At 28.3% G+C, this 12451-nt stretch overlaps 1 protein-coding gene across 1 annotated transcript in view; it reads left to right on the top strand.

Moving 5' to 3' along the window:
- Nucleotides 1–8303, top strand: part of Nepl16 (Neprilysin-like 16) — a 273327-nt gene extending 265024 nt beyond the window's left edge. The window contains exon 10 of the mRNA XM_065514988.1: nucleotides 8083–8303. Coding sequence (XP_065371060.1) covers nucleotides 8083–8182 — 100 coding nt within the window. The 3' untranslated portion in view covers nucleotides 8183–8303. The remainder of the gene's footprint in view (nucleotides 1–8082) is intronic.
- The last annotated feature ends 4148 nt before the right edge of the window (nucleotides 8304–12451 follow it).

Here is a 12451-nt window from a genome sequence, read left to right as displayed (position 1 = left end):
AATTTCAGTTATAAATTGCTGAATTAGATACAATTTTTTGTACATTTGAAATAAAATATCTTCTGCGTAAACTAGTCTTTCTAACAATTGTTATATTATTTCAGCTTTTATACCATCATATTTAGGTGGAGGGTATTTAAGATTCGGCACGGCCGAATGTAGTACTCTTACTTGTTTATACTCTGTTTCTTCGCTTGTGGTTAAAAGGGAAAAATGTTGATCCAAACATATTAACTAATTATTAAGCATATAAATTGTTAAATTTCATTTCATGAGGTCCAGACTTAAACTCGACAACACTTCCCCTTTGCGCATGTGAAATTTCATTAAAATCGGACTAAGGTTTAGAAGTTACAGATTTATTTCCATCTTTTTTTTTCTCATACCACTGTGCGCCACTTTGACACTCAGATATTGTAGATCATTTAACCCAGTTCCAACAAACTGTTTACGGTTACCTATGTAAGAAAATAATAATTTACACGAAGATTTAGAAAACTTAAATTTAGACGACAATTTCTCAATTAAAAGACAATAATCAACTGTGTCAAACGTTGTAATAGGAATTTCAGTTATAAATTGCTGAATTAGATACAATTTTTTGTACATTTGAAATAAAATATCTTCTGTGTAAACTAGTCTTTCTAACAATTGTTATATTATTTCAGCTTTTATACCATCATATTTAGGTGGAGGGTATTTAAGATTCGGCACGGCCGAATATAGTACTCTTACTTGTTATACATACACATTGAATATTTTGAGAAGAAAACCCTCTATATATCATAAAGTCTCCAATAATGCATAATTTTAAAAACCAATTATATGTGAGATTCAGTAGTTGTTTTAAAATAATAATTGTAGCATACCGAATTTTAATAACTCAAGTAAAAATTGAATAACGGTAATTTTTTTAGGGCTGTATGGTAATCGAAATTAAAAAGTTAACATCACTGAATGTGTGTAAATTTTTCAAACAATTGTTGTATGGCGTGAACATCACTGGTTTAATGCATAAGTCAATAGAGATTGTGAAGTCAACTCGTATAAAAAGTAGTTTGTTAATTGTAAAGTTCTTGTCCAATCTATTTCAAATGTTTAATTAAATTTAATTAAATGTTCTTAATGTTTATTAAAAGTGAAAACCTAAACTGATTCTCAATTATTTTCCTCAATTTCTTCCTACATATTTAATAATTTCTATCAATAAATAAATAGCTACATAAATTATTTGAGACAATTTTTTCATGATGGATGAGAAAAAATGTCCTTTTGGCCAAAATGTAAAATTTTTACACCCTCTAACTCAGAGAGTTCTGGACCGATATTCTTAAAAAATTGTATCTAAATTACTATTCAATAGGATTAACCGGATTCATAATCGCACAGCCCAAACCGGGTAATACATCATAGGTTTCATTTTCATCCGCTATTATTGAAAATTCGATCGCTGAGGGGGATAGAATTGGTAAATCCTGTACCTATATATCTCCAAAATAAATAAACCTAGAAATAAAATATCAAATGTGTTCGCCTTTAATACAAATATGTATGATCAGAGAGGTTTCTATTACTTTATGGAAATTCGATATTCTAGGTGGACAAAACATGAAAAAAGTACCAGTAGAATCCTCTGTTAACCTTTATATAACCCAAATTAATAATTATATAAATAAAATGTTTAATTAATACGAGTACAATAATAAGTATAATTACTTATCAATAGATACATCTAACTGCCATAAGTCACCACATTAAATATTAAGGATGTTTGATATAAAAACATTTTAATATAGGAAAAAGAACCTTTTGTTTAACCTTCGCTTTACCAATAACCACCCGGGTGACCACTCGGTTTTTGTTAGCTTAATATTTTTTTTCATTTTGTTTCGATTTAAATAAAATTTAGACTCAATGAACAAATTTTAGAGTTCTATATTATTTAATAAAAACATTTTAAACTTTTTATAAGGTTTTTTCGGTTTTTTTAAATTTTGTTCGTCTGATATATGTATAGAAGTGCAGTATCACCCGGGTGGGTATTGGTAAACCACGTACATAAAAAACCTTTGGTAAAGCGAAGGTTAAGAAAGTAGGTTTTGTTAAAAACAAAATTAAAAAGTATGAACGCATAAATTCTTTTATAACGATAATATTTTAAATGAATGTTTTTAATCCTGATCTAATATATAAACAAATTACACATTGAAATTAAATATTTTTTTTTTCGTTTTATACTAATGTTGTACGTTTTGTTAAGCACAAATTTTTTAGAACCCATTTACTTAGTAAAAAAAATTAAAAAAATTTTGCTGACTTGATTGTTTCTAGAAGATTTCAACCCAAATATTATAAAAATACCAAAAAACCAATTTTTTATTAGATGCGAAAAAGTACCTTTTGTTCTGCGGCTCCTCAATTCTTTTTGGTACTTTTTGGAAATTCGAATTTGAAGGGGAAAATTGGAATCCATTTTTGGTACTTTTTAAAATTAATTTTTTCAATAAAAGGACCAAAAAATATTCTTTTCTAATTGCACTTTTTACTAATAATTAATATGAAAATTTTCGAAAATTATTTCTACACGGGGAAAAAGGGGCCCAAAAAGGGTGTAAAACTGGATATCTGATATTATTTATTCAAATGAAAAATTAAAAAAAGTTAAATATTCTTCCAACCTTACTAAAAAGAACCCTCAAGATGCTATTCGGATCTGAAGTACTAATCAAATTTCAGTACACATATACTTTTTTTGAAATTAATTTCTGCTATTCTATTTTAAGTACTTGTACTTTAATTTTTTCAATAAAATTGTTTTTCCCCCACTGAGATTTGGGATTACTAAAAAAAACTACAACCGTTATGGGCGAACAAATATAGTAAGTGTAAAATTAAAAGTATAATGTCATCTGTTTTCCGAATTCTAATTCTGAAGGTCAGAAGATTATGTCATATTTTGTATTATTTTAATGAGCAAAATAATTTTAATAATAACCTAATAAGTATTTTTATTGGAATTCAAGTTGAAAGCAAGTGTAATTCAAGCCTTGAATTATAGTCAAGCAATTGAATTACACTTTATTTCAATAGTATTCTCCAGTAAAAAGGATAAATTCAAGCCATATGTTTTTTGTTTGAAAAATAGGATTTGATTTTAGACCTATGGTTTCTTGAGGAAACTTTCTTAGAATTTTCCGTAGATTGAGTTTCTGCTATACGATTTTTTTACTTTTTGAACGTCCATACAAATCGACCCAACTAATATACATACACTGTCTCAAACAATTGTCCGTACCCATACATGGGCACACTGCATTATATTTCTAATGCATTAAGCATTGCATTATTCAGTAAATTTTTACTGGTAATGAAATTTAGATTGCATTACCAGTAAAATTTTACTGATTACTGAAAAAAAAATCAGTATTCAGTAAAATTTTACTGATTACTGAAAAAAAATCAGTATTCAGTAAAATTTTACTGACTACTGAAAAAAAAATCAGTATTCAGTATCATTAAATTGAAGTCTATTATGCATTACCGGTAAAATTTTATGAATTACATGTTAATATGTATTTGAGGATTTTCGACTCACTCTTACTAGGAAAGTAAATGAACAGACCTAAATAAAGAATTAATAATATTTATTTTATTTATTGTTAAAAAAATATTTTTGATGAAAAAAATACATACATACAAATACAAAGTCTTATTTTCCACCGTTAGCTTTTCTTAACACCAACATTTCAAAATTTTACACTTGGAATTTAACACTTTTAACACTCAAATAGGCTTTTGCATGTGATTAAAGAATATGTTTTTACTTTGTAAGTAACGTCCAAAAAATCTAAATTAACCCTTTCACGCACAGTATTAAACCGCTGTAATTTTTATAGCTATGAGTTCACTACACGCTTTATTTCGACGTACATATATTGATAATTTTTGATGAAAAATGGAAAAATTGTTTTCGCAGGATATTATATTTTTGCCAGGCAGTGCCATGAAATTCTTAAAAATAAATTAGTTTTCTTTGGAAATAACCATTTACTATATCTGTGAACTCAAAATTTCGCTCTATATTAAGAATAATTTAAAGAAAATCTTGGGGCACCGGTGACCGCATACGTGAAAGTGTTAATAAACAAAAAATGTAAGTAACAGTTATATTTTGTCAATTGGCCGAATTTATTTTTAAATATTTTGTTTAAAACGGAAAGGAAACTGTTATTTATATTTAAAAATAATTTACATAGAATCAGATAGCTACGCAGTGGTGTTGTCGGTAGAACAGTGGACTACAAGAATGACATCGCTGGTTCGAATCCTAGACGTGTTAAGTATTTTTTATATATTTTTTTTTAAAAACTATTTTAAATTTAAAATATTTTATATTCTCAACAAAAACTTCACTTGCACTTTTGGTAGCAAAAGTAGTAATATGGGGATTTTCTTGAAGTTGCAACTTGAAAAAATAAAAAGTTTCGTTTAAATCAATTTACAAATTTTCTTCTCTTTTATAAAAATACAAACCACAAGTATACCTATTATTTTTTATGTCGAAAGAAAATAAAAAAAATACAACACAAAGAGTGCGTTGTTTACATGCATACATTTTGAATCGAAATATGTATATTTTGTTAATTTGTCTATTTTATTTTTTAAACTGTTTTTCACACGAACAGAAAATAAAGTACATAGTATTTAAAAACGCACAGTTAATAAATAAGGGGGTGGTGTTGTCAGTAGAACGGCGACCAGCAAACCTGAGGCCCTCGGTTCAAATCCAGTGGGCTACGGCTTTAGGTAAATATTTTTACTAATAACATATCTATTAAGAAGTGTAACATATTTTTCTACTAACATATAATTAATAAAATTTTACCGGTAATTGCATAATGGATTTCAATTTACTGTTACTGATTTTTTTCAGTATTCAGTAAAAATTTACTGAATACTGATTATTTTCAGTAATCAGTAAAAAATTACTGATTACTGATTTTTTTTTCAGTATTCAGTAAAAATTTACTGAATACTGTTTTTTTTTTTTTCAGTAATCAGTAAAACTACTGAAAATTTTTTCAGTAATCAGTAAAAATCTATTTTTACTGAAATTTTACTGGTACTGCAAAGTGCCCATCTATGTCCGTACCCCATGCAGCTGAAAATACATTAGATTATAATTCGAAAAATATTTACCCGATTCGAATAAAGTAAATGTTTTTTAAAAGTCCAACAAGTGATTATAAAAATTTTCAATTAATAGTAAAATAAAAAAAGGTTAACATTTATTTTTAACAAAAAAATACCCTAAGGGCCATTATTACAACTTGCCGTTATAGTTAAAGGTAACTTTAAGCAATAGAAAAAGGTACCCTTAAAGGTAACTTTAACTATAACGGCAAGTTGTAATAATGGCCCTAAATATAAATTTACGTACATATGTATTTATAAAATGCATATTATGATGATGTATGATGTCCTTAATATGGAATGTGGTGCCTTTAGCAGCAATTACGTCTCTTAAGCGATTTTTCATCGATAAAACATTTGCTTATTAGTTATTTTATTATTTCTTCCAAATATCTCATAGATGTTCTATGGGGTTTAAATCTGGGCTCCGGGGAGGGTGAGGAACCACTTCCTTAACGTTGTAGAGGAGTCATTCTCGAACAACCATAGAAGTGTGCCTTTGGTCGTTATCGTACAAGAATGATAGTCGTCTTGTATAGGGATGAAACGATACCACTAGGGTATCGATACATGTACTCGATACTGAATCGGTAGTAAAGTATCGATACCTAGTCGGTATCGAACAAAAAGCAGCGATACTTACTTGTATCGGTAAATTTCTTCACATGATTAGAAAAACTGAATTCAAATGTACATGGTTCTAAGTACGTGTTATACTTTGTATGGGTATACTCGTATATATATGTATATAAATACATATTCTCTATTTACTGAAAAAAACGTTCTACAAATAACATTTTTATAAAATTTTATTAAAAAAGAATTTGATTTGCGGGTATCATCATTTTCTGAATGTTTTTGAGTAAATAAAAATAATGGCGTCCTTTTTTGGAAAATTTTCACTCTTGTTGTGGTTCAACGCACCTACATACGCGAATTTTGAGCACATTTTTCTGTAGAGCAAAAACGATTGAATATGATTTCACCAGTCGATTCTGCATCAAAAATTAATACAATTGATGTTTTTTGAATCCTTAAAAATAGTTCCAAAACTCACAACAGGGGGCGCAAATCTCATTAAAAAAATAAATTTAGTTTTTTTAAACATGCACGATGAAAAGGCATATTAAGCATTTAAGCCGATTTTGTGGGTCCCATTTCTAGGGATTCTTGACAAAAATTAAAGTTTTACATAGGGTTGCCAGTTTTATTTTTACAAAAATCGGTGAAAAATGGCGGGATTTTCAAAACTTACGCGGGACAAAAAAGGAGATGGAATACGTTTTAAACTAGAAATTATATTTTTCCCAAATTGTAGAAATACCTGGGAAGTGATATTGTTTTTCTGGTATTTGCCAAACACTTCCAAAATCATAAGTTACAGGTAAAAAACCGTATCTGTTAGATGAAATAATGAACTGTTCATTACCATAGATTTCGTTCTTGTTCCAAAATAATAACATGAGCCATATAATGGATATAACTTTCTGAGTCCATTGATCCATATTATTGAACGATACAAACATCAGCAGAAGTGCTGTGTTATATTTAACATCGGTTGGAAAGTAACTGCGAGACAAGAACTTTTTTTAATATTTATACTTAATTGTGCTAAATTCCCAATTTAATAATTGATAAATTCACTTAAATTTATTGTTGGTGAATAAGCTAGTTCCAATGCGCATTTAACTGGTTGCTTAGGCCAGATAAACAGTAAACCTTTTCCCAAAAGATTTTAGGTAAACTAATGATATTATAAAAAACACAAACACACACTTTATTAATAAAAATATCAAATCTTAGACAAAACATAAACAAGTAACAGTGATTTTATCTTTTCTTACATTACATATTATTTTCTTTGCTTTATTTTATTGTTATCACAAGAAATCGGGACATTTGGCAACGCCAGTTTTACAACATAAATTAAAAATTATATTGAAAATAGCGAAAACTTAGCTTTGTTTTGTTTAATTATATGAAATGAGTATTTTTGACCGATATGAGTACATTTGACCGATACCTACTTGGTATTCGGTGCTAAAGTATCGATGATAAAAATACTTGGTATCGAAACAAATGTATTTATATTTACTTGTAGTTACTCGTATCGTTTCATCCCTAGTCTTGTATGCCCAAATTAGTGGCACTAGCTTTAAAATTTTCTTTTAAAATATTCAAATAACTAAATTTGTCCGTCGTCGTTTTCACAAACATGAGATTTCCCACACCTCCAGCCACCATTGCACCCCACACCATCACCGAGCAACCACCGAGTTTCAATGTTGCTTTTAGATTATTTAATTGCAAAGCGGGTGTTCCTTTCGCTACACAAAACGTCTTTCACCCGACGCAAAAATATTAAATTTACTTTCATTAGTAAAAATATCTGTTTTCCAGAAGTCTTCTGATTTATTTATATATTTTTTGGCAGAATCTGAACGTTGTTTTATATTCGGTGGTGGGACAGTGATGATGTGGGGTGTGGGAAATCTCATGTCTGTAGAAACCACGATGGACAAATTTAGTTATTTGAATATTTGAAATAGTGCCACTAATTATGGCATACAAGACGACTATCATTTATTGCACGACAACGACCCAAAGACCCTTCTATGATTGTTCGAGAATAGCTCCTCTACAACGTTAAGGAAGTGGTTCCTCCCCGGAGCCCAGATTTAAACCCCATAGAACATTTATGAGATATTTTGGAGAAAAATTTCGCAAACATATTATGTGATAATTTATATCACTTAGATGTTAACGTTTGGTTTATTGTCAAAAAACAGCAAATGTTATTGCTTCCGCATAGGTTATATAGCTCCTTAAACACTTGCAATCTTTATATTTACATACATTCTACATATTTTATTTGTTCTTCTTTTGCAGTTTGGGATGGTTGGTAGCGCAAGGCGGAAGTGCAACAGACGTGTTTAAATGTCCCTCTGGATCTATGATAAATGCTCAAAAAACGTGTAATGTATTGTAAATTCAAATATTAGCTGTTAAGTCCCTATATTAATAATTGTAGTGATAATTAACAAAGTTCCGTTTTATTTTATGAATCCTATTGTTAAATAAACAACCTACATACATATATCGTAAGTAATAAAATGAACCAATTAAAATTAATAAGTAGAAAGAAAAACTTACTTTATCATCCGAGAAAGTGTATGTACCTATATATTATTTTCGTAAGCAGCAACAAATGAAAAACAAATACATTATTTAAAGGTAGGGTCAGACTACGCAAATTATTTGACACAAGATGTTTCATGTGTTTGATCAAAACTACATCAAATAATTCATGGGTTGATTTTGTGTTCACACTGTACACATTTATTTGCCATATTTGTTTAATCAAACTACACCGAAATACTATCAAACACACAACACACTTGTGGTCACATTTATGGTAATATTTGTTCTAAATAATTATTAAATAAAGCTGCAAAACTACTTTAATTTCTTTCATCAATAAAAAAGACATTTCTAGAAAGTAAAATATTACCAGATTTTGCTTTACATTTGAAAGAATTATGAAATTTGAGTACTTTTATTTAGGCGTCAAATATTTTATGTTTCTAGTTTGAACAGAAAATATTTTTGCACTGCAAACAAGAAAACAGCTGAATTTGGTCAAACAAATTTATTTGCCAATATGAAAACATTCTTGTAATGTGACCAATGTGTGACCACTAAACAGCAAATATTTTCCTGCATTTTGGGTATTTTTTTATTTGATCTTGCAATTCATTTGCAAGATCAAACAGCGTCAAATAACAGCTGTTGCATCATGTGTTATCGCAAAAGTAGTGTTGCTATATCTTAAATTAAAAATCGCTAAATAATGAAAACAAATCGCGAAAAGAACACAAGCTTGAACAATTTAATAATATAATTATTAAATGTTTATTTATTAACGGCCATTTTCACAATGTACGATTAAAAGTTAACGTGAACTTTAACCGCAAGTTAGGCTAATATGAATTTCACAATGTGCGATTAATTCTTAACTGACACTATTTAACAACAAAGTTGCTGTTAAATATAACCGAATAAATTTCGCCGGTTAGCATCTTAATTGTAAGAAATATAATAAAAGAACATGGTAAAAGATTTATATTTGTGTAATATTTATAATTTTTAAAAGTGAAAGCGAAGAAAAGTAAATTTTGCACGGGGTGATCTATATACCACCCGGATATTGCACTTACAAACAAAACAACAAATGTGCACTTTTCCTTGTTGGTTTTCAGTAATTGTTGTTCAGTTTGTTCTGTAAATTTTACAGTTAGGTACCTTAATATTTTTGAGTTTTATACGTTTTTTTATACACTAAGAAAACACAAATTATTATTTTTTATGCCGTCTTTTAGACAATTTTTTATATTTCAATCTTTCATTACACTATTTTTCGTAAACAAATGTATGCAGTATTGCCATACTTTCTACTGAATGCTTTGGTTAAGTAATCAAATGATGGTGAAACGTAAATCGGTAACCATTGGTTAAATGGTCCCCGTTAAACAAACCGACAGTTAGTTAATTTTCCGGTTAAAATGAAATAATCGTACATTGTGAAAATGACCGTAAATTATATTACTATCACAATTCATAATTGAAATTGAATGGAAATGTAATCATGTTTTATACTTGAAAAATATTTGAAATATTAAATATTTTTCAAACAAAAAACATATGGCTTGAATTTATGTTTCCTTTTTACTGGAGAATGCTATTGAAATAAAGTGTAATACAACTGTAATTCAATTGCTTGACTATAACTAAAGGCTTGAATTACACTTGCTATCAACTTGAATTCCAGTAAAAATGCTTATTGGTTTTTTAATACATATTATTAATCGAACACGACTTTTTCCAAACTTTTTTCATTCAGAATAAGAACATGTTCACAAATATTGTTAAATTTTATGGAAATGTTTACCTTTTTTACATAAATTTTTCATTAATTCCAAGTGAAAAGTGAAAAATGCTATTAGACATATTCTTCTTCTGCAGTAAAAAAAAATTAAACAGATCATACTGTTTAAGAATTATTTTTTAATTACAATCAATTCATACTATTTATGTATGTATAAAAAATATTCTTTGATTTTAAATTCAATCTGTATAAAATTTCAGTTAATATTCCATATGTACATATGAGCAATTTTAAATTTTGAAAATAGACAAACTCCATGTATAAATAAAAAATAATCAAACATCAGACTATGTTAAACGTATAAAAATATAAATCGCATAAAATCGCAAAAATCGCAACATAGACTTCATGTCTTCAATTAGTTTTTCTCCCAGTATGTCATCCTAGGCTGAATGACTTTTATGTGAAGAAGAAGACTTCATTTATTGATGCAATTATTTAGTGAAAATAATTTAAATAACAAATATTCAAGAAATATTGAATATGTATTTATGTTTAAAAAAAAAATAGTGAATTTGTGTCTTTAATTTAGTACGAAAAATATTTAAATAATCTCCTCTTATTTTTCCGCCATGCTGAGCAAATAATTTTCTGTTTTTTTCTATTTGATCAAACAATTATTTTATGAAAGTGTTTGATATAGTGTGACCACACGGCAAATATATTTACTGATTCTTTTTCGCAGCAGTTTGGTCAAACAAAAAGTGAAAAATTAAATTCAATATATGATAACAAAATTCAATAAATCTCTAATAAAATGATTACTTTACAATTCGAAATAAGTGCTTTAACCTTAAAAATATTTGCAAGATCAAATTATATATTTTTTAGGTATTTATGTAGCTAGTGGTCACACTTTGTTCAAATTAAGAAAATATTTTGTTTGCCGACAAATAATTTTGTTTGACTAAAATCATCTGTTTTGTTGTTTGCTCTAAATTTTATTTGTGGTCAGATTCAGGCAATGAAATATTTGACGATAAACGTCAAATAATAGCTGCGTGTGACCGTACCTTACCCTAAGTCTCCACGTAGCAATATTTATTGCTGCAATTGTCAAATTTGATTGCGTCAATGAAATTTGCGAGTGTAGACGGCAAATTGCCATATGTAGCAATCCATTGCGCAATGATTGCTCTACTGATTGCCTGAGCAATTATTGCTAAGCAATAAGCTGTCATTTCAGTTGTCATTAATGTAAAATTTCTTCTTTCTATGATTCGGTGCGATTAATTTATACATATTTAATTTATTTAAGTACCAAAAGTAAAAAAAACAAAGAAATAAGTGAAAAAAATCATCCAATACAGAATATGGGCAAAATACAACACAGTTTTTCATAGAACTTCTCTCGTTGAAAATTTTGTATTTGTGACGAACGTTTTCTCCACCTAAAGCAATCAGCAATCACTCTGCTGTTGTTCTGCCGACGTTATTGCTTGTGCTTAGCAATAAAAATTGCTACGTGGAGACCTAGGGTTAAGTAACGTAAATACAGTGTTGCCAATTCATGGTGAACAAAAAGGGCTAAATACTTAGAAAAAAAGGCTAAAAAGGGCTAAAAAGTGGCTAAAAAATGCATATATTTGACACAAAAACAACTTAGAATGTTACATTTGGCTATGACGAATAGACAAACAAAAATGTATGAATATAACACACGTTCAAATGCATGAAAATAAGAAAATTTATTCCTGTATGTTGATCCTTAACTTTAAAATAACGTAATATGTGGCTACATGTATATCATATGCCGATGTTTTTAAAGCCACGTATTTATCACCTGGCCTGCAAAATTCTCCTAGGCAAATTTTTTTATATGAAAGACAAATTATTTATAAAGTAATCCTTTGTGATAACTTCGATATTGAGAATATTTTGGTAAGTGAATATATGACAAATATGCCTCTCATGTAATGCAGAAAAAAAATATTCTAAAAATTATACACGTCGCCGGACAGAATTGATTTTCATTGACAAAAACATAAATTTTGCCATTAGTTAGTAAACATATCAAAACTAAGGTAGCCTAAATATGTAAACATAAATATTTAATTTAAATTTGGAAAAAAGTTAATTTTCTATATTTGATCAGATAAAAATTATCATAGATAACTTATTACACCGTGATACAATTTTACATTTTTTTTGTTGGACTTGAACGACACTATACCTGAGATCATATATAGTAGAACTGCGTTTTCAGTTTTTCATTTTGTGATCTTTTCTCCCTTTTAAAGGACTTCAAAGTTTTAAGGATATACAAATTTCAAAAAAATTATTTAAATAGTTCTGCTCATTAGTTTTTCTTTA

Source organism: Calliphora vicina, chromosome 1 (assembly GCF_958450345.1).
Source record: "Calliphora vicina chromosome 1, idCalVici1.1, whole genome shotgun sequence".
In the NCBI taxonomy this organism is placed as follows: Eukaryota; Metazoa; Arthropoda; class Insecta; order Diptera; family Calliphoridae; genus Calliphora; species Calliphora vicina.
The sequence above is the reverse complement of the archived record's forward strand: the minus strand, read 5'-3'. Positions and strand labels throughout refer to the sequence as shown.